This window comes from Aspergillus karnatakaensis (assembly GCF_047715665.1).
Source record: "Aspergillus karnatakaensis strain CBS 102800 unplaced genomic scaffold BJY04scaffold_10, whole genome shotgun sequence".
Lineage (NCBI taxonomy): Eukaryota > Fungi > Ascomycota > Eurotiomycetes > Eurotiales > Aspergillaceae > Aspergillus > Aspergillus karnatakaensis.
Genome location: NW_027395722.1, coordinates 400,753 through 421,514, shown reverse-complemented (window position 1 = coordinate 421,514; position 20,762 = coordinate 400,753). Strand labels below are relative to the sequence as shown.

At 52.1% G+C, this 20,762-nt stretch overlaps 11 protein-coding genes across 11 annotated transcripts; 3 read left to right on the top strand and 8 right to left on the bottom strand.

Moving 5' to 3' along the window:
• Window positions 1-668: 668 nt before the first annotated feature.
• BJY04DRAFT_215444 (SDR family oxidoreductase) lies at window positions 669-1,804 on the top strand (the record flags this gene model as incomplete). The annotated part of the gene is made up of 3 exons (XM_073715477.1): window positions 669-999; window positions 1,055-1,454; window positions 1,516-1,804. 3 exons carry the CDS (start codon window positions 669-671, stop codon window positions 1,802-1,804), a joined length of 1,020 nt encoding a protein of 339 aa, XP_073574292.1.
• Window positions 1,788-3,402, bottom strand: BJY04DRAFT_182589 (kinase-like domain-containing protein). The gene is made up of 5 exons (XM_073710352.1): window positions 3,083-3,402; window positions 2,691-3,019; window positions 2,335-2,636; window positions 2,111-2,276; window positions 1,788-2,052 (listed from the first exon to the last, which is right to left on the bottom strand). The coding sequence occupies exons 1-5, from the start codon at window positions 3,328-3,330 to the stop codon at window positions 1,865-1,867; spliced, it is 1,233 nt and encodes a 410-aa protein (XP_073574291.1). The 5' UTR covers window positions 3,331-3,402; the 3' UTR covers window positions 1,788-1,864.
• Window positions 3,381-4,788, bottom strand: BJY04DRAFT_182586 (uncharacterized protein). The gene is made up of 3 exons (XM_073710351.1): window positions 4,010-4,788; window positions 3,691-3,939; window positions 3,381-3,636 (listed from the first exon to the last, which is right to left on the bottom strand). Exons 1-3 carry the CDS (start codon window positions 4,535-4,537, stop codon window positions 3,541-3,543), a joined length of 873 nt encoding a protein of 290 aa, XP_073574290.1. The 5' UTR covers window positions 4,538-4,788; the 3' UTR covers window positions 3,381-3,540.
• Window positions 4,789-5,654: 866 nt separating this feature from the next.
• BJY04DRAFT_215441 (uncharacterized protein) lies at window positions 5,655-6,625 on the bottom strand (the record flags this gene model as incomplete). The annotated part of the gene is made up of 2 exons (XM_073715476.1): window positions 5,655-6,285; window positions 6,348-6,625. The coding sequence occupies 2 exons, from the start codon at window positions 6,623-6,625 to the stop codon at window positions 5,655-5,657; spliced, it is 909 nt and encodes a 302-aa protein (XP_073574289.1).
• Window positions 6,626-7,753: 1,128 nt separating this feature from the next.
• On the bottom strand, window positions 7,754-10,331 carry BJY04DRAFT_205924 (transcription factor domain-containing protein; the record flags this gene model as incomplete). The annotated part of the gene is made up of 2 exons (XM_073713649.1): window positions 7,754-9,017; window positions 9,064-10,331. 2 exons carry the CDS (start codon window positions 10,329-10,331, stop codon window positions 7,754-7,756), a joined length of 2,532 nt encoding a protein of 843 aa, XP_073574288.1.
• A 120-nt stretch (window positions 10,332-10,451) lies between these two features.
• BJY04DRAFT_182582 (putative 2-haloalkanoic acid dehalogenase) lies at window positions 10,452-11,674 on the bottom strand. Its single transcript, XM_073710350.1, has one exon. The coding sequence runs from the start codon at window positions 11,665-11,667 to the stop codon at window positions 10,888-10,890; it is 780 nt and encodes a 259-aa protein (XP_073574287.1). The 5' UTR covers window positions 11,668-11,674; the 3' UTR covers window positions 10,452-10,887.
• On the top strand, window positions 11,675-13,040 carry BJY04DRAFT_182580 (PhzF family phenazine biosynthesis protein). The gene has a single exon (XM_073710349.1). The coding sequence runs from the start codon at window positions 11,998-12,000 to the stop codon at window positions 12,958-12,960; it is 963 nt and encodes a 320-aa protein (XP_073574286.1). The 5' UTR covers window positions 11,675-11,997; the 3' UTR covers window positions 12,961-13,040.
• Window positions 13,041-13,123: 83 nt separating this feature from the next.
• Window positions 13,124-14,290, bottom strand: BJY04DRAFT_182579 (uncharacterized protein). The gene has a single exon (XM_073710348.1). It carries the CDS (start codon window positions 14,187-14,189, stop codon window positions 13,659-13,661), a length of 531 nt encoding a protein of 176 aa, XP_073574285.1. The 5' UTR covers window positions 14,190-14,290; the 3' UTR covers window positions 13,124-13,658.
• Window positions 14,291-14,629: 339 nt separating this feature from the next.
• BJY04DRAFT_9019 (uncharacterized protein) lies at window positions 14,630-15,830 on the bottom strand. Its single transcript, XM_073721271.1, has 2 exons — window positions 15,644-15,830; window positions 14,630-15,590 (listed from the first exon to the last, which is right to left on the bottom strand). The coding sequence occupies exon 2, from the start codon at window positions 15,487-15,489 to the stop codon at window positions 14,764-14,766; it is 726 nt and encodes a 241-aa protein (XP_073574284.1). The 5' UTR covers window positions 15,490-15,590; window positions 15,644-15,830; the 3' UTR covers window positions 14,630-14,763.
• A 518-nt stretch (window positions 15,831-16,348) lies between these two features.
• On the top strand, window positions 16,349-18,012 carry fmqD (FAD-dependent monooxygenase fmqD; the record flags this gene model as incomplete). Its single annotated transcript, XM_073715475.1, has 5 exons — window positions 16,349-16,522; window positions 16,580-16,796; window positions 16,844-17,220; window positions 17,274-17,650; window positions 17,739-18,012. 5 exons carry the CDS (start codon window positions 16,349-16,351, stop codon window positions 18,010-18,012), a joined length of 1,419 nt encoding a protein of 472 aa, XP_073574283.1.
• Window positions 18,013-18,289: 277 nt separating this feature from the next.
• Window positions 18,290-20,607, bottom strand: BJY04DRAFT_215435 (uncharacterized protein; the record flags this gene model as incomplete). Its single annotated transcript, XM_073715474.1, has 4 exons — window positions 18,290-19,106; window positions 19,158-20,015; window positions 20,065-20,228; window positions 20,287-20,607. The coding sequence occupies 4 exons, from the start codon at window positions 20,605-20,607 to the stop codon at window positions 18,290-18,292; spliced, it is 2,160 nt and encodes a 719-aa protein (XP_073574282.1).
• Between the last annotated feature and the right edge of the window lie 155 nt (window positions 20,608-20,762).

Here is a 20,762-nt window from a genome sequence, read left to right as displayed (position 1 = left end):
GTCCCAGATGTCCACCAGTCCATCTTCAACCCCAGCAAGGGTGTGTTTGGGCGGGCGTCCCGGACGCAATTGCGCTCTGGAAAGTGTGCACGCATCGTGTGCTTTCTTACATCTGAGGCATGTGGGTGAATCTGATTGGACAAGACAGCGCTTCCTCTTTCTATGACACTGATCGCAAGCCTTTCGTTGCATTATCAATCGCCATGCTCGCCATGATCACAGGTATCGGATAAGCTGAACTTAAAAGATGGGTGTCGGGGGGCGACGAAGCTGAGCAGCAGGCTTTTCTGATTGACGCGCACTTTAGGCCCACCTGCATTTAACGTGCGAATTGCATGTCTGCTGGCGTATCAGACCGCGACTATGCCTTGCACGGACCCCGCTGGCGGAGGGTTTTATCTATTTGCGGGTTAGTGTCGAGTACGGGCTACAATAACTATCATCACTTCGCTCAAATCAGGCCTGATGATAACTTCTGGACAGGTATAATCCACGTCTCTAGGAATTCTGACTGTGAAGCCTTGGGGCTGCATGCATTCAAAAGTCCCGAGAGCCCTCCGCCAACGATACACCTGCTCTTTTTTAGATTACGATATTCTGAAGTATATATAGGGAACCAATCTGTCTCTTCCTCCCGACCAGACCCTCTACTAAATGTATCCGCTATCATGGCTTTTCTGAATGTACCTGAAATCCTTCACGGGGCTCACTCTCTCTTCCCGGCTCTCCCACCACCTCTTCAAGCCATTCTATCTCACCCAGCCTTCCAAACAACCCTCGCTTTGGTGGCCACCATCCAAGCCCTTAAAAGTCTGAACAAATATCTAACCAGACAGGTCCAAAACCACTGGACCCCGCCTCGCCCCTGGGACGCATCGCAAGAACTTATCCTCGTAACCGGCGGCAGCAGCGGAATAGGCCACCAAATCATACTCGACCTGTCCGCATTAGGCGTTAGAGTAATAATCTTTGACATTCAGGACCCTCCGTCCCCTCTACGTAAGTCCGCCTTCACCATTCAAATCCCACTCAGGACTTACGTATGTCTTCACAGCGCCGAACGCCCACTTCTATAAAACCGACCTCACGCTCCCCTCCTCAATCGCCTCCTCTGCTGCACTCCTCCGTCAAGAGCACGGCGATCCCACCGTTCTGATCAACAACGCCGGGGTCGGCACCAAAGCGCCTATCCTCTCCACGCCCGAAAACCAGATCCGAGCTGTCTTTAACGTGAACGTGCTCGCGCATTTCTGGACCGTCAAGGAGTTTCTCCCGGCTATGCTCGAGAGTGATCATGGGCATGTTGTTACAGTGGCGAGTATGGCGAGTTTCACGACGAGTGCGGAGCTGGTTCCTTATTGTTGTTCCAAGGCTGCGGCGTTGGCGTTCCATGAGGGGGTTGGGCAGGAGGTTAGGTATTGCTATGGGGAAAAGAAAGGCGGGGTGCGGACGAGGTATGTTGTCGCTATCCATGTTTTCTGTGAGAGGAAGCGCTGACTCTGGTTTGTGTTGTAGTATTATCCATCCCTTGTGGGTGCAGACGCCTATGATCAAAGCTATGGTGCAGAAGGGTTCTCTGTTTAAGCAGCCGGTCTTGACGGTTGAGGAGGTCTCGAGGGCTGTTGTTCAGCAGATTGTTCGTGGTAATGGGGGTCAGCTCTGTCTTCCCGGGTCTTATGGGATGGGGGCTATGGTCCGTGGGCTTCCGGGGTGGATTCAGGAATGGGTGAGGGATTATTACTCGAACATATATGTTAGACTGGGACGTATGGAGGAGGAGGTAAGGCTTGGTGAGGGTAACTGATGAGTGTATTCGGATGCGATCATTATCATATATCTGAGGATGTGTTAAACACAGAAGACTTTACACCTTGTTCAGCCAGGGATCGTCCAGCAACTCCCTCGCTGTCTTCCTGTCTTCAGGTCGCCATTGTAGCATTTTCCTCATGAAAACTAAAAAGTCTTCTTTGTTCTTGCCCTTGAGAAACCTTTCCGAGGTCTCTAGGCTCACCCCTCGCGGTATCATAACCTCTTGTTTGTGCTTCCACTCTCCTAAAACAGTACAACAGGTCAGCACCCGCTCGCCCGCAGCTAAAAGGGCTTCTCTTACCTCCAGTCGTAAAGAACTCTGAGCTCCGCGCCCCTCTCCTCAGTAAATCCAACGGTGGTCGACCCAGCAGCCCAACCACTTCCGCCAGATGTGCGCGAGTCGAATACTTCTTGCTCTTGGGTTCCTCTCCGTAGAACATCCGCCTGCCCTCAAGTAGATCCCATACCTACATAGAGCCATGTCAGTGCCACAGGGAAGTGCTAGAAAAGGCCGATCAAGCATACCATAACCCCCACGTTCCAGATATCTACCGGGTAACCCCACTCAGCCTGGAGCATTATCTCAGGCGATCTATAGATGCTACTCTGAGCGTCGTGGTTTTGTATCTTATTTCCTCCGACCGCGGCGCCGAAGCCGCTTAAGACTGCGCGTCCATATGACCTAGGCTGATCGAAAGATCGAGAGACATAGACTGTCATTCCTCCGGCGATCTTCCGTGGCGAGGGTGTTTCCAGCTCCGCTGTTGTGAAGTTGACAAGGATGGTCGGGTCGGTAATTTCTAACAGGATGTTTTGGGGTTTGATATCTGCTCATTCCTTATTAACTAGTGTTTCCGCTACAGGTCCGGTGCGGAACAGACCTGTATGTATGAGCTTGCACTCTGTATGCAGATAGTCCAGTGCTAGGAGGACCTGCTTAAGACCAGCTTTCAGCTGTTCCTCCGTGAGTCTGTGGATAGGGCTGCGGGAGAGCAAGTCTCTGAAACTCCCCGACGCGGGCGTGTGAATGAAGCAGCGATGATCGTTTCCGGGGCCCTTGCGACCAAGCGTAAATCCGTCTAGAGCCTTTCTGATATGGAGATGTCCGGGATGTCGTTGGCTCGCTTTGTCGAGAAGTTTGTATGTATCGAGTTCCTTCCGATGCCCCTCGGCGCAGTTGTAGATTTTCAGTGTTGAGTATTTATGGGCTCTATGTTTCTTCCACGTTAGTATGTCATGCTTTAGATATTGGTTCTATATAGGAAAGACTTACACAAGATCCCGAGCGAGCCATGCTGTCGACTTCGACCCGAACCCAAGTTTCCCGATGACTTGGTACTTGAAGGCGTAGGTATCGCCGATGTAAACGGGGTAGTAATGGCCCTTCTGAAAGTCGATTAAATGTTCCTCTTCGATGATCTCTGATTGTTTGATGACTTTAAAGCCGCTTGTTGCGAATTCGAGGGGTTGAGCTGGGGTCTTCCGGAGTGCACTCCTGGCCCACGGTGAGAGCTTACTCATGGTGAATACATCAAACTGAGGGAAGAGAAACAGATCTACAGCGATGTATCGATACGTCTTCTCCACTACTGCTCTGCATGATGGAAGAAACACGGTGGCTGGGCTGGTGTTATCCCCGCATCACATGACAGATGGCCATGCAGGGGTCCGGATGACTACAAGACATGCACAAAGAACCAGCTCAACATATTCTACCTCAGCCTGATATCTTTACAGCTTCGCTTGCTTCTCCTTTCTCTTCTTCGCCGCCTCAATATCATCTAGATCAAACTCCGTCGTACAAAGCAAAAACGTATCCCGAAGTGCCTATACTCAGTCAACACGTCTACTTCACTACATCAAAGGACAAGTGCAACTCACCCCAAGCCGATGCTTCCGATTGACCTCCTGGTAATCTTCCCCGGCAAGCATATCACAAAAGTGCCGAAGAGAGGGATAATGTACGATTGAGATCTCATTCCACCAAGTCTCTTCTGGCCGATCAACAGCTCCTCTGGAATCCAGCCCGGTCGATGATTTCGAAGCAGAGGAAGATGAAAGAGAAGGCCGAATCACGTTCCCTACTAGCTTTGCATTGCCACCGCGTTTGGCTGCGACGGGGGTAAATGCCTATCAATCTCTTGTCAGTGTCTAGAAGAAATACTGAAGGCGGAATGGCGAATTGCTCAAGGGGATATACCTGTCCATATCGATAGTAGCTCTCCTTCCCACCGGGCTGATGGAAGTGCAGCAGATTCAACATCGTGACAGCGCCATCATGTACATTCTTGGTGAAATTCTCCATGAACTTCAACAACTCCCCTGAAACTTCGAGATTCTGTCCCGACTCCTCGGGGTTTAGGTTGTCCAAAGAACCTGTTAAAGGTGCGCTCTTCGCATCTTGCTTTAGTTGGTTGGATCGCACAGTGTATGTGCTTAGTAGTTTTGATGGAATGCCGACATTGATTTTGTATTCTTCCTTGATCTGCGACGTTAGGTCTGCTGGGAATAGTGAGGTTCCGGGGTCTAATTGCTGGAGTAGCAGGAGTAAGTCCCACGACTCGGTGAGGAGAGGGTCTGAATCGAGGATAGTAGGGCTGATTATGACCCGTCGGGGCTGTGATGCGACGATGATTTTCACGCCGGCGTGGTTTTTGAGGTTGGCTAGGAATGTCTGTGGTGTTGTTGCGGGGGTGAGGGTCAGGAGATGGAGGGTTAGGGCCGGCATGGCTTGCTGTACTCTTGCAATAGTAATACAGAACTGCAGAAGAACAATGATGTTGTCGAAGATGTCTTGTAGAAGGGTGATAGTTAGATGGAGAGTGGTTGGTTATGACGGGATGAACCGAGGTTAAGTTCTGGCTACTTAGGTATCCAATGCGGGGCTGGCCTTATTCTGCATAGAGATCTTCACCAAGCACCTTCTCCTACATTTATTTTAAACTGAGTTCATAGGTGTTCTGGACCTCTGAATATCGGATGCCCTGTTGAAGGGTGCAATATCCGATGTTTCGGAGGGATGCTGGACTTGATGAGAGTACTACAGTAGGAGCCTGTACTAGGTTGTCAAGCTGTTGTTTTTTTTTTGATGAACTGTTATTTCTCAAGGCTATCTATATCTCTAAGAGGTGGCATAGAGTGTCGATGTCAAATTAAAGTGTCTATGCTCAGTTAATCCGTTGTGATGACAGCCGAAATTCAGGTAGATACATAGTGGTACACATTTTCCTTATAAAACCATCTCCCATCAACCGTCAGTAAATCTTCATTGTTAGGTACAGCGATACAAATTGCCAGATTTCACTGCATGGAATGCCACAAATGATGGTTGTTGCATCTGCCGAGCAGGCAAATTAAAGACCGGGGAAATCTCGGTAAATCCATCACCGGTTTCACCATCGATCCTCCAGGAAGTCCAATTTCATCAAACCAGAAGCATGAAGAATCACCCTTGCTCGAACCGTCAATCAAAAGTTGCTGCGATATTAAATTCCCCAGCGAGAGTCGGCCCGGGCCTCGAGTCGAGAGCGCGCGGCCCTGAGTCATTTGACCAGGAAAAAGCGGTGGTGCGACGTGGGTGGCTTGACGCCGTTTTGCTCGCTGTGCTCGGCGATGCGATGCAAATCGACGTGGCTTGGATGCCGTTGATTTGTGAGCGGTTGGTGAGCGACCGATTTAGCCGACGTCGCTTGGAAGCTGCTGCATTTTCCTGGTTGAGCCTGGGGACGACTCGAGCAGGAAGCAGTCAGGGTTGCGGAGGATTGTCCGTAGGCCGCACGGGCGAGACTAAGGCAAACCCCTCATTCAGAGTGGGGAGCTTAGAATAGTGTGGTCTGGTCTGGCCCTCATACCCCAGCTTCGGTCCCTGCGTCAGGTTTTTCCAACGAGATAAAGGCGTTTCGGTAGTTATAGTTATTCTGAGCATGATCTTGGTGGAAATGTGTTTGACAATCCATCATCATTTCCATGTCCAGTTCGGCAGGATGACTCTCGGGCGGGCGGATGGTGAAGCCACCCTGGGGATCCACAGGCAGCCAGTTGGCGGTGAAGCGTGTGGTGCCGTCTGGCATTTCCAGCGGGGTCAGACTGTTCTTCCTTCCTGACTGGGTTCGATGTGCTTTCTTGTCGCCGCTGTGTGGGACTGCCGTGGCCACATGATCGCGGGATTGGAGGTGGATCGAGGGAAAATATCCGTTAGTGGTGTTGTTTGCGTCGGCTTCGGGGAGCTGGTAGACCTGCGCGTATTCAAACGCCGGCAGTTCGTGGTCATCGGTGTCGCTTGCATTGGAGTGATGGCTTGGGCTCGCGGCGGGTGAGCTCATACCAGGCTCCGGTGTTTGGTGATAACCAGGAGTATGCGAGCTTGGAGGCGGGATGTTCATGTAGAGCGCACGCTCCGTCGCTAGCTGCGAGGCAGTTCGGAGGAGATCATCGAGGGAATATGGCGTGCTGTTGTCGGCATGCAGATTGTCAAATCTGGTATCGAGAAATCCAGTCAGCCTCTGCTTCCGTGTGTTTGACCTTGACCGAAGCCATACCTTGGTAATACTTTATCCGGCCGATTGTGGAAGCCAATTTGCGGAAAAGGGACCTGCTGGTAAGACGTCTTGCCTGATGCTGGAGAAGACAAATCGTATCCAGCTTGGGCCATTTCCACCGGCTGCCACTGCGGCAGATCGAATCCATTCATATTGAACTGGCTTCTATACCAGAGCTCCTCGTCGTTGGCAACACCAGGCTCGAGGGTGAATCCTGGCCCTGGATTCATGGGGTCGAACCAGGTGGGCACATCAGTCGGCATGCGCGTCTCGGTCATTGTGACTTCTTGGACAGTTATGTCTCGAGTTGATATAATTCTGCTCTAAGGATCGAATTGAACGCGGCGCATAAATATGAACTGGTTGAACTGCGATCCAGTCGAGAGCTTCAAGTTGGGAAATTCATGAAGATGGCTGCCAGGGGGAAAGAGCAAACAGGGTCTCCTTGGGATTTAAACCTGGAAATTAACCTCATCAGGTCAAGAACAGCTTGACAACGGCGAAATGGAAGGGGTCTGGGTCATAATATTATTACAATTGAGCTCCTCCGGAGCACAAACAGTGTAAAAGCATGCTTCGGTAAATTGAGGACTCACAATGATTCGTTGCCCGCATTTTTCTCTCCACATGGGGTCCGTTCTATTTCCCTTCCCTGTAAATGAAGGGGGCCTGCAGAGCGACCATACGATCATCGCGTCGCTGTGGCAGGTGTGGTCGCTGGCGCGTCGCAGATTCAGGCCCTGAGCGGCGGTGGCACGGAAATTAACCGAGTCTGTTCCCCAGATTCCACCTGTGGGATTGCGGAGGTCGCCCAAACTGCCCAATCCCAGTATAGTCTACTAGAGTGTGGGTGGATTCTCGGTTGAGATCAGACTCGGTAGAATGCCAATTACCCGTCGCCAGCCACTCGGCTCGGACTGGTGCTGTCTGGGGAAAGACGTCCTTGCCGGCTGGGGGAAAACGTCCGGAGTCTGCGTTCTGGATTTTTGCTCCTTTCAGAAGTTGCCTTCGAGAATCTGCAAGAATGCGGAGACGAATCATAAGACACCAGCTTTTCCAAGATTCAAGGCTTGCTCTCTGCTCCATAAACAAAGACGTCACTACACCGCACAAGAATATGCATCATTGTTTCCCGAGAAAATTATTTACATGAAAGCCACGAGGGACCACGATTTCGAAACAATTCAGTAAGCGGTTTCCGAAGAGGTGAAATCGACATCAACGGGATGAAGCATCCAGACTCCCCGTTTCACGTTTGGGCAGGATCGACCGAAGAGTGTCAGCCACAGGTGCTCTGAGTACCTGACGATAACAAGCAAATTAAGCTTAGCGCACCCCGCAAGAAGAGGCGCGGTAGTCAACTGTCGGCAGCTGATGCTAATGGCGTGGCGGTCTGGGTACTAAAATCAAAGAGCCAACCCGGTCCCTTTCCTCGTCCATCGATAGAGCGCTAAGACGGCCTTGCGCCGGTGGCGAATCTCACTGTGATTGACTGGCCTTCCCCGCGCCTGGGCAACGGCACTGCGCATGACCTGTCGGAAATTTCGCTGGTACTCGGTGTTCAGGGTCACCACGCATGATTCGGTGGCCCGGATCATCACCTCGCATGCGTTGAGGATTCCATCCCCGGCTTCTTTCTGCAAACGCTCAACGATCAGCAGGAGTAGGAAGCTCCCTTGCAGTAATTGGATGCCGAAAAAATAAGGCATAAAACTAATATCGGGATCGAATCGTAGGATTTGGTCAACGGAGTCGGCAGCGTCCAGCGCGTGGGAGATGGTTGAGGCAAATGCAGGGGATGATGTCCAGAAATCTTTGTCTTCAATCAGGGACACGGGGTCCCACTTGCCCACGAGCAGGATGTGGAGCACATGGACGAGGTATGACGCATATGAGATGACGGTTTGGGTGTGCCATGCATAGGCTTGGGAGAGAGAAGGTTCTGCTGGTAGATGGTCGGGTTTGGCATGCGCGTAAGTGGAAGACAGTGGCGCCTCGGGGTCCGATGTAGTAGCAGCAAAGGTAGTGAGACTAGCTTTGTAGATTTCAAGCTGCCGTAGCACCTCGCTTACATGGACATTCCACGCATCTTTGCCGTGGAGTCGCATGCCAAGCATCGGATGGTTCATCGCTTGATTCAAGTCGATCAATTCCCCGGTGATCGTCATGAGGGGGAGGAAGAAGCCAAAGACAGAGTGATCGTGGCAGATGAAGTTGGGAAAGAGTCTTCGCTTGTTTTTGTCGGCAGAGATTAGACATTGAGGGCCGTCAGGCTTTGGGCTGTTGCTGTGTATGTTACCCGACTGCCATGACCCTTCGTCAAGAGGTAAGAGAAGATCCTCGCTCTCTGCATCTAGCAGGGCCAGAGGCCGGTTATAGCAAAGCGCGAGATGCCGGTCCATAATGTACAAAAGCCACCAGGTTCTGCGACGTTCTTCTCGATGCTCTTCCGTGATAGTGATGTTCTCCCGGCGATCACAGACACAGTTCAGACTGGATCGGGTGGGATTTGAGTAATCGAACACAGGACCGGGGTCTGCGCCATCCCACCCGGGAAGAGAGTATCCAAAAGATGGGCTTGAGCCTTCGGCCTGGTTCTCGCCATTGGGCATTACCTCAATCTCCTGGTTGAGCTTGAGCTCACGGGCCAGGGTAAAAGCCGCATGCCACCTAATACTGTTAGCGAAGTAGAGAAACCGTGTCGCGTAGTACCAACCATCGCATACTGGCAGCCTTTTGCTCACTCGATGAGATAATTGAAGCAACATGGATGTATGTAATCACGTCGTCGAGGGAACCAGCTGGCCCGACCAAGCCTCGGTCATCACCACCTCCCTCGAACGGATGGTGGACAGTAGTCGGTGGCAAGTCCGGGCCCACCCCAGCAAACGCGGGATCGTTTGTCGCCGCTGCCGCCGCTGCTGCCACGGCCGCAGCGGCTCCCCCTTGGTCTCTGAACGAGACATGAATCAGCGGCCGTAGCAATCGTATCGTCAGAGCGCACAGGAACTGGCAGATTCGCTTGCGCTGGGGAGGAGAAATGGGCAATGAAAAGGCCCTGTCATCCAACGCAGCTACCCATAGCATACTCGAGAGCAAGGCCGGACTGCTGAATCGCGGCGCATCCTTGCTGAGGAATGATGCTTTGCGCAAGAGATAGCAGTGAATGTGATGGCAGACGGGGTGCATATGAGTTGAGAACGCGCTCGTAAAATACAGATCGAGCAGGTCAAAGACCAACTTCCGAGGCAATGCACCTTCGACAAGCGGCATCAACGGCTGTAAAACAGGATATTTCAAGGGCGCGGTCGACGATGATGGGCCGGTGCCATTTGTCCCTTTGGAGCCTTGAGAAGGAGCGGCACTATACGCAGCGAGGTCGACGCCATTCCAGACATCAAACATGCGTGAGAAGGCTCCGTCTCCAAACCCGTTCAGGATATCGTATGAACCTGGTGACACGTGTGTCCCTGCCAGCCACTCCTCGGTCATGTTTCCTCCATGTTCTGGTCTTCGCATGCCAAGCGGCGGATCTGCTTGCGACCGTCGCTCGTCGATACTCGGGGCCGAGACGGTGGGAGGATTTGTCGCGGGCGACCGGTGGTGGAAAGTCGAGACAGGGGAGGCATGTTGTATTGGAGGAGCTTCAACTTCAAGAACAGGTTGAGTCGGTGGCGGGTTGTTCAAAGGCTTTGGGGGTGTTGGCTTTTCCGAACCGTCGGCAGGTTTGTTGTTCATTTCGGCCAACTTGGATCGTGCGATTCGACCTCGCTTCCGGCGCTCCCTGGTGAATTCGCAAGTAACCTCGCTGCGGAGACAGCGCGAACAGGGAAATTGGCGATCGCATCGCACGCGACGGGAGTGACAAGAATCGCAAGCTATTCGGTTACGACGCCATCGACGTTTGGCGGAAGAATCTGGGGGTGGATCGTCAGCGGTGGTCGGGGCGCTGGGTTGGAGATTCCCCTGGTGGGAAGACGCCATTTCAGGACGGCATTGGCAGGTGTGGAGGATGTGAAGGGTGTGAAGGATGAGAGTTTGGGGATAATGAGAGATAATGACAATTAGGGAAGTGCCCAGAGCCGTAGATAGCCGGGCGAGTGAGAGGAGTGACAGTGAGACAGAAAAAATGAAGCTGTTGTCGGCAAGTCACGATGGATGGATGACAGGCGGGGGTGCCGGGGCTCCGCATTGTTCTTCGGACCCCGTGCCGCTTCGCTTCGCTTCCACTCGCCCGTCTCTGAGTCTCAACCTCATCACCACCATTTCAGATGGAGCAATCCCGATAGGTAAGTCTTCAATGCCGAGTTGTTACGATGTAAGACCAACAGCTACCACCAGGAGCTGTAAGCTGAGTTTAGCGCGTTCTAGAAGTTCTGCTCCGGCGATCCCCTCAAGGTCCCCAGGTATTCCGTACCGGAAAGCTCGCAACAACATCTCGTATCTATGAAGGAGTACGAAGTGTCGGAAAAGACCTGGGTTCAGAATTGAGGTCGGAGCTAGGATCGCATACAATGCATCTTCCACACAGAACGGGTGTCTAGCATGCGGATGCTCTCACTATGCCCTTCGCCATTTGGACCAACCCATCCGCAACAACATCCATCTCCTCCTCATAGATCTCTCCAGTGCCCTTCCCCTCTAACTCCGTGCAATACGCCCCACGAAACCCGACCTTGACAGCCGCAGAAACATCCCACATATGGGCCGCCGCAAACCACACTTGACCCTCCGACTTCCCCTTCTCCTTTGCCAATTTATCAAGCATCGCACGATAAGCTCCCAGATCGGGCTTTGCGACGCCCAAACTGTCGCAGCTAACCACATTTCTCTCCGGTATCTCCACATCGCCAGATTGAAAATACCCCTGCACCCGTGCTAGATCTCCAGACGTCAGGCACCAGACCTCGAAGTTCCCTTCTCGAAGTATCTCAAAAGCCTCCTTGACCTGATCTCTGATCTTGAGCGTCGAGTAGCCCTGTACGCATTCGTCTCTCTCCTCATTGTTGACCAGATCCCGCGGATTCGAAATACCGGCCATGTAGAGTGACCGGTAGAACAAGGCTGATAGAATTTCTCTGTAAGGTTTGTACCGCGAGGACATGGAGAGGAAACTGAATTCCAGCTCGGCGGCGGTCATCCAGGTGTACCCGAAGTGCGCGGCATTGATACTATACTTCTGTAGCCGAGGCCCAATGACGTCGTCGATGGTCTTGTAGAAAGATTCAAAGGATACGCAGGTGCCGACGACATCGAAGACAATATGGTGTTTTTGGTCGGACATCGTCACAGTAGGTGGTGCAGTAAAACTTGGAGACATTGGAAATTGCATGGGCTGATTTATATATATCGTCATACGTTACCCCGCAGAAGGAAACGTTCAAGATCATTTCGTTCGATCCAAGACTCTCTACTATATGGAAGATTGGAAACGTTGCATTGAGATGTGTATTGTTTTCTTGCAGCTCTTCAAGTATTCTAGTCGACATTCAACGAAAAGGCGCAATGGCGCGACGGCAACTCCAGCTGCAATCCATGACCCACGCGTCAGCGCATTCCTGCTGAAACTTGTCTATCACTCTCCAATCCCCCTAAGCCAATTCTACTATCAATTACACACGACAATCGACTTCAAAAAATCTAAACCAAAATGTCTCTCCCTTTCAAAACCCTAGACGTCTTCACCACAACCCCCTACACAGGCAACCCGCTAGCCGTGGTAACAATCTCACCAGGGATAACCCTAACGCAGCGCCAAAAACAGCTCATCGCACGGCAATTCAATCTCTCGGAGACGACCTTTGTTCATGAGATTGACAAAAATGAGGGTGATGCATCACCAGAACGCCGGTTTGACATTTTCACCCGCACGGCTGAACTGCCCTTCGCGGGGCATCCGACTATTGGGACTGCGGCTGCGGTTTGGGGAGATGGCGTCAGGAGATTAAGAGCGAAGGCGGGGGTAATTCAAATTGAGAGCGAGAGTGTCGACGGTAGTGTCGATGGCGTGAGGAGGTATCGAGCTGCGATTCCGTTTGATGTGCGGTTGCATGAACAAAGGGTTCCGTTTATTCAGCACGGGGATGAGTCGATTCCCGAGGGGATCAGAGCTGCAGAAGGTGGCGCTCCGCTGTTCGCTATTGTCAATGGCATGACGTTCGCCTTGATCGAGCTTCCTTCTGTTGAAGTTCTTGGGAGCCTGAGGACAGGTGGGGCGTCTAAGCTACCGGAGTTGCCTGAGGAGCTTCTGGACGATGGATGGAGGAGTGGATGGGTGACAAGGCGATACTACTTCGTGAGGCTTGGGAGTGAAGTTGCTAATGGGAAGACCGTGTATAAGCTCCGGACGAGGCTGGTGAGGCGTGATATGGAGGACCCCGGGACGGGGAGTGCGGCATGTGCGTTGGCGAGTTACCTGTCGTTGCATATACTCAAGGAGGAAAGGGAGATTGGCTTTGAGATCACCCAGGGTGTGGAGATGGGGAGAGTGAACCGAATTTCGGTTGATGTTGAGGTTGCAGAGTTGATGAATGGGAAGAGGAAGTTGGAAAAGTTGTATCTCGGTGGCTCAGCAGTCCAGGTTATGAATGGCTCTCTTGTGATACCAGAGTGAATTAAGGATGTTATTCAGAGGTCTGCCCGCCGCACAAGTCGCTATATGGTCTTTCTTTCAGGAACTAAATATCTATCCATATACATAAAAAAGTCACCGGTCAACCCCAGAGCTTTCTTCAAATATTGTCATATAGCCGAGGCCGGCTATGCTCGAGCGTCCACTGCGTATCGTCTCCTCAACGAATCAGGTCCTTCTCCCAAGCACTCAATCCTGACCCTAGAAGCACGACGCATTTCTCCCGGACGACAAACAAAAGGAGCAACTTCAAATTCCTCGTACACTTAATACGAGTTTGGAGACAAGCCGAGAAAATGCGGGTGTTCGAAAAGGAGGGGCATGTCGCGGATGGTGTATAGCGTCGTATTAAGGCCAGCAATGAAGAAGGCTTGAGTTAGCCTTCTCACGCAACCTTTTCAATGCCCTCGGCAATGTTTTCTTTTCGAATATGACCCCGGGATGGCGGCTTGTGAAGTAGAAAAGTTTCGTGGGTAGGCAGTGAACCAATGCGTTCAAAAGGGTATGAAACGACTCCAGTCGAGTCACGATCTGGTTACGTATCATGAGGGCCGGCCATCACTAACTCCTTTGTGGCAATGCAGCATCTGAAAACGGATAACAAATCATCAAATGTCTCTCCCCGCACCACTCGGGCAGCCATTATAACAGGCCGTTTGGCCTTTCAACTCTGTCGCCACTCACGAGTCCAAATCTGTTGCCTCAATCCTAGCGCAATAGTCCCGCATCAACCTATAACACCCATATGTCTCATCATATCCTTCACCCTGAGCCTGATTCAAGTCCTCGCTCTCGCATACCATGTCCCAATCCGAGTCCAAAGCCGCACCAACTTCCCGGACCATCTCCTTGGTTACACCCAGAGCCGGGTTGAGAATGCGTTTGACTATCTCCACATGACCGGCGTCTACCGCGACGTATAGCATGTTATGGTTATTTTCGTCGAGGTGCCATTGATCCGTCCAGGTTTCTGGGATGGTTAGAAGAAGATCAAATAATTCCGGCTTGTTACAAGCTACTGCATTCATCAGTGGTGTATAGCCCAGGCTGTCGACAGGCACTTTATCGACATCATCTCGGGCAATGAGAAGTTTGAGTAGGTCGACATGGCCGTTGATCACTGCTATGCCAAAGAGCGTTGAGTTGCATTGATCCTGATAGGCTTCCACGTCAAAAGTCGGGTGTGAGAGTAACTCTTCGGCGATTGCCATGTCAATTAATACCAAATCAGCCCAACCTGCGAAACTTAGATACTGACCCACGAAATCATCCTCTTCGTAGCTTGTGCCTACGTTGGCGTCGATTTGGGGATGTTCCAGAAGCGCCCGAACCTTGCCAAGGTTTTTCGCATCGATGGCTGCGCGTAAAGCAGTGCGGCCCTTATGATCGCGAGCGTGCACGTCCACTTCCTCGCGCGAGAGTAAATATCGAAGCATCTCTACCGAGCCGTGTCTCGCAACATAAACGACGGCTGGCTCGTATTCGCGGCGCTCGAAACACTGTATTATGTCAGGGTCCGCTTCCACCATTGTTTTCACAATAGCGACGCTGTCGCCGTCAAAGGCGAGTTCAAGAAGATCATCCTCCCAGTGCTGCACGACGTATGACATACGCGGAAAGAGCATTCTGAAGAGCTGACCCCGGCCATGCGCAGCAGCAAGCGACAAGGGCAATGATTGATACCCATGCTCAACAAGGTCGAAGTTTAGATGCGGAATTTGCAGCAATTCATCCATGACAGCTACATGGCCCCGTTCCGCCGCATAGGCAAGCGCATTTCGACCTTCACCACCCTTTAGGGCGTAGGATCCCACATCTGCAGGTGCCCCTCTTGCCACCTCCCTCACAACGTCCGCATGCCCTGCAGCCGCAGCCCACAAAAGCGGTGTTTCCCCTTCTACATTCAAGTGAAACGGTTCCACGCCGGATTCTGTCAGGAACTTGAATGCATTCGGATGCCCGCCCAGCGCAGCAAAAAAAGGCAGCATTTTCCCCCATCGAGGTAAGCGGCCCGTCAAAACTCACACCGCGCTTCTTAAGAAAGTCCAAAACGCCCACTTGCCCACCAAGCGCAGCGGACAAAAGCGCTGAGTGAACCCAAGCACTCTCGGAAGCCGTCGGGCGTGCGACTTCAAGTTCTGCCCCTAAAGCAAGCAAATTCTCCACGTGGTCGATACGGCCTAAATATGCAGCCGCCATCAGCGCAGCGTTTTGCGGATTGCCTTTGAACTCAAATGTCGACGATGGATTCCACACTAGGAAGGTGTTTAAGCGCCCTCGCATAAGTGCACTTAGAATGGCACACAGCGCATCGAGATAATCGCGCTGTATCTGTCCGGCACTCTCGGTGTTGCTGCTTCCAGTTTCCGGTGCTGTGGCAAGGGCCTTCACGGCCGCCTTGGTACTTTGACTGATCATGTCCACAAAGTGATAGGATTTCCCAGGTTCGGTGTGGCTCAGCATACACTGAAGGGTGAGTGACTTGACTAGCCGGGCGCCCATGGCCAGCATGCCGGGTGTAGCAAGGGGATATCTTCCGGTTCATGCATTGGTGATAACCCGGGCCTTGATCTTTTTGAGGAGCTGGTCAATAATGAAATCGTCGATGCGCCCTGAGAGTTGTTACTAAATGAGCAAGATGGTCTTCGGATTTAGGATTACGGACTACCAACACGCCTGAGGTTTAGATACCATGACAGGCAGTCAAGGACTTCATTGTGGCCTGGGCGGCGCCTGATGACCGTTGTGCGGGGTATATCTTCCCAGACGGGCGCAAGGCGATTGAGAATAGCTTCAAGTAGCTCCAAGGGAAGGGGAGAAGGCCAATTCTTCAAAGAACTGGATTGACAGAGTGGAAATGAATGGACTGCCCGAGGAAGAGAGGACCTCGGACGGGGTAAAGATCTCGTGTTTGGTGTTGTGGAGCGCCAAGCCCCAAGGCCGACGATCGATCAGGAGTCACGACAACCACAACCATCCCTTGCTGATTTCTATCACATCTTCTCATAATGACTCGTTCGACATAATTGGAACATGGCTTATTGGGCTTACTCCGATGCTTACCGAATCCGAGGAGTGGATGAAGCTCGGCGCTGTCAGACTCTCAGCTCGATCTATATCATCTTGTGCCTTAACGCCAGCTCAAAGCCTGAGTGGATACAGGCTGTGAGACCTAGCTGAGCTAATTAACGCGATATCAATGGATTAGGAATGATTATGCGCTCGCATGTGCTTATCCTGTCTCTCTCCTTTCAGCTGAGGTGATAACACATTGAGAAATAAAACGAGGTGGGCTTTCGTTCACACAAGAAGACCTTTTCTATGCACCTATAGACAACCGCCTCACCCCCCAAGTTTGGTCACAGAAATCATGGAATCAAAGATCAGCGAGCTCTTCAAAGCGCAAACATGGTCGCCCCAGGCGGTTTTGCACCTGCGCGGCACAGACGAGTTCAACAAGGCCACCGAAAGATGGAATACCCATCAAGCCCCGACTTTTGCGGCAGTGCTGTCTATTGGCTCGGAAGAGGATGTTTCTACCGCTGTAAGGCAGCGCTCCACCCGTACTATACCGAGTGACCTCTTCTAATTCTATATCCAGATCAAACTCGTACTTTCTCACCGTATCCCCTTCCTAGCCACCGGGAGTCGCCACGGATACGGCTCAACGCTGGGTGAGATGCGGGACGGCCTAGCACTCGACCTTAGCCTCCTTAAAGACTTGAACATTGACGTTCGAGGCGAGACACTGATTGTTGGACCTGGCGTGCGCGCCGGCGATGTGCTCAACCCTGTCTACGAGGCAGGATTCCAATTCCGTATGCCCTCTTCCCATTCTTCCTATTCCGAAGATTAACGGCAGCAGCAACCGGCGCCTGCAACGCTACCAGTCTAATTGGAGTCACCCTTGGCGGAGGCATCGGTCGTCTGAATGGCGAGCATGGCCTGATGATAGACGTCTTGCTTTCGGCCCGCATTGTCATCGCTACCGGTCAAATCCTCGATGTTTCGTCAACTTCAAACCCCGACCTCTTCTGGGCAATCCGCGGAGCAGGACAGAACTTTGGCATTGTCACTTCAGCAACGTACAAGCTGTTCCCTCTGACTGGGCCCTACACCAGCGTCGACCTTATCTTTCCACCAAATCTCAAGATCGATGTCTTCAATTGGTTTGCGAATTTTGAAATCACTGCGAAATGGGCTGTTGGGTGTTTGATTGGTTATAATAATGATATTGGATCGGTACAGCACTCTCCCCCCATATGACTTTGTTCCGACTAACCTGACTACTGCAGCCCTACATCCTAATAAACATTGTCCACCACGGCCCCGAAGCCGAAACCCTCTCGCACCTAACCAGCCTCCTTGACCTCGGTCCCATAAAGATGGAAGTCCACGAAATTCCCTGGAACAAAGTCACCGAGACAGTCGTATTCGGCATGGATGCTGCGATTTCCCAGCCCGGAGAAATTCGTGATGTACACGGGTTCAATTTGCGTAGCCGGGATGCAAAGACTTTGATTGAGGTCTTTGATATGGCTTGCGCTTTCTACGACGCTGTGCCGACTGCGAGAAGTCTGACGGTCCTTTTCGAGGGGTGGTCGAATGCTGCTGTGAAGGCGGTTGAGGAGGACGAGACGGCGTTTCCGTGGAGAGGAACTGAGGTTTATGGGTATGTCTATGTTGAACTTTCTTCCTATCTCTTGTGATTTCGCTCAGATCCAAAGATCCTCAATACTAACTCAATACACTCTTTGCAGGTTCATCGTCGGCACCTGGCCCGAAGGAGACGAGGAACCCAAGGCCGCGTCGCAGGGGATGGCAAAGAGACTGCGCGCTACACTTGCAGAGACGTCGGGGTATGATGGACTGGCAGTCTATGTCAATTATGCAAAGGGCGACGAGACGCTCGAGCAGATTTATGGGGCTGAGAAGCTACCGAAACTGGCGAGGTTGAAGGGCAAGTATGACCCGGAGAATATCTTCCGATTCCATCATGCGATCCCGAGCGCGCATCCTCAGAAGAAGGTGTAGTGGGTAAATTGCGCGAGGCGAGGGGGGGTTTATACTCCGGTCGGATGTCGTTCTTTCCAGACTGAGCTGAATTTAGGACGCACCTTCCGTTGCTCACACTCCACTCGCCATGAAAGGGACCGGACCATTCATTGCCAGTGCTGTATTGAATAAGAAAGGGGTATGGCTCTAACTGTGGTGATGGCTGCGTACCTTTACCTAGTACCGTGGACAATACTGAAGGATAGTTGCAGGACGGACGTCAATACCTCTCCCTCTATTACTGTATCTAGTAATATCAGCTATACACAGCCCCATCAGCAGGCCTTTCAACAGTCCGATATGAAAACGAGCAATGCCCAACCTCCACCTTCCCTCCAGTCTCTCCACTATCATCCTCAACCTCAACCTCATAAAGCTCCACCCCCCATTTCACCCTCTGATATTCCACCCCCAGCCCCTCCCCTTCTTTATCATTACCCCCCTTTCTCGAAACAGGATGACAACCGGCCGCAATCGCAAGACTACAACTCCCCGCAACCGGCATCCCCGACGCAAACCTCCTACTCCCCATCCCCAGCACCCCCACCGGCAACAACAACCCCACACATAACCCCGTCACGATTGCCGGCGGCGAGTACCCGATGGTCGTGGTATCTCTACTCTCGAATCTCTTCCCAAACGAATCCCGCGCTAGGACCCGGACTAGATAGATACTCTGCGAGAGCAGCCAGTGTAGCAGCGCTGAGAGCGCAATCAGCGGGATGCTGTAGCGGTAGGGCAGGGAGAGGAAGTATGTGCTTCGTTGATGGCCATGCGGGGGTGTGGAGACGCGGAGACCCTTGCGGTGGGTGGAGAAGGAGGACCACTCGCCTGAGAGGGAGAGGGTAGTTAGGATTGAGTTTGTGGTGAAGTAGAGGAGAGAGAAGATGAGGTGGGGGATGTTGGCGATTAGGGAGTTTGGGATTAAGGCTGATGGCCATCTGAAGGTTTCGATCATTGTGCGTGTGTCGATGGAGGCGAAGCCTGATGTCCAGATTCCGTCGGTTGGGGAGCTTATGTGGTGGAGACCATTGAGGAGAAGACCGAGGGCTACGGCAAGGGAGGAGGTGTATCTGGGTTGGTGGTTAGATATTGGAATGATATTCTAGGAGTAGGGCTCGTACGTGACGAGGGAGAAGGCCCAGCGCAGCTTGGACACGGAAGACCATCGACGCAGGCGCACGGCATTGTATCTCGATAGCTCGTGAGGCTCTGATTCAGCTTGTTGAGATGGCTGCTGGTATCCAGAGAAGCACATACTTTGCTTCTGCTGTGCGATAACCATCTTCCTGGTGAGAAGACACCGGCCGCTTGTGGCAGGGTCTGGTACGTGCAGGAACGAAGCAATCGCGTCTCCGACTGTTAAGATTGGATTCGTTCTGAGAGCAAATATAGCCATTCCAATCAGAAGAATCTTGAGCAGATTGCTTGCAATCACCACAATTGCCAGCGCAAGACTATACTCCAGGGTGCAGTGTTCCGTCGTCGTTTCCACAAGACAATGGTCAACCTTGTAGCCTTTGACAATCCAGTACCTCTCTGCATTCGACTTCACCATGGCAATCTGTGACTGGCACCGGTAATCCAGAGATGGCATACTCGCCTTGTCGGAACAAATCCACCCAAAAGGATCCTCCCAGCTGTCACCCGCGCGAGGCGCCAATTGTCGGTCTGCGAGATGAATTGCAGACATAGATCCATTGAACTCACTGCTTATCAGGACCACGCTGCCGTGTTTCGATTGCCAGGAGGTTCCATATGCGGCTATACATTCCTCTGGCGGCATCCGCGTCAGATTGCCGGCCTGGGCTGATTCCAGCATTCTCACAGCGGAGACATCGAGGTCCCCATCCCATTTCAGCTTGAGATCTTCATCATAGATGGTCATCACATCTGAGGGGTTAAGATTGGTGAAGCTTGAGTTTCCGACAAAGACATCGTATCCATTTGCCGAAATGGTGGAGTATATGGTTGAGTTGTAGCTGGGCTGTGGTCAGCGAAGCTCTATACCCTAGCAGAGGGAAGACGTACAAGAGGTGTAGGGGTACAGAGGATACAACGAGACCTAGCCATAGAAGCATCCGTACCCTAGGAATTCTTAAGAGGTTGCGTACGCTGGGCACACCAACGTCAAGCCACTTCTTCTTCGCGTGGGCGCGATCTACGTCCGCTCGAGTTGGCGCACTCAGGCATTGCTGCTCCAGAATTAGTAGAGGACTTGAACTCAAGTAGTTGCCGAGCTTGCTACAATACCATCGCGAAGTTACTCGCACTTAGCAAAGCCGTGCTCAGGATGTTGATCAGCAGATGGATACCAGAACTCATCTGCTTTGTACGGTCGCATGCACCCGCGTAAAGCACCGAACTCCCCTCTTTCGACTTCCTTGTCGAGGCCCAACTCACCATCACCAGGTTTAGGATGAGCACAGTGAATGCGCCGATTGAGCCGAGGTACAAGGTGCCTTTCCATCCGCCGAACCTTCGGCTCTCTGGCCTGGTGTCTGTATCATCTTCACTTTGTGGCAGGGGGTTATGTTTTTGGCGAAGGGACATCAGCTCAATAACCTTGGCCATATCCGAAGAATAAAGTCACTGGAGAGGAGGTTACAGGCGTCTAAAGGCATATTAGCGGCGGAAAGCTATTAATATAAGCCCATCCTGCGGGCGGGCTGAGCCACTCTTAGCTTGCACCCCGGCGTCGATTGTCAAGCAGGCTTAGCCAAACGGCC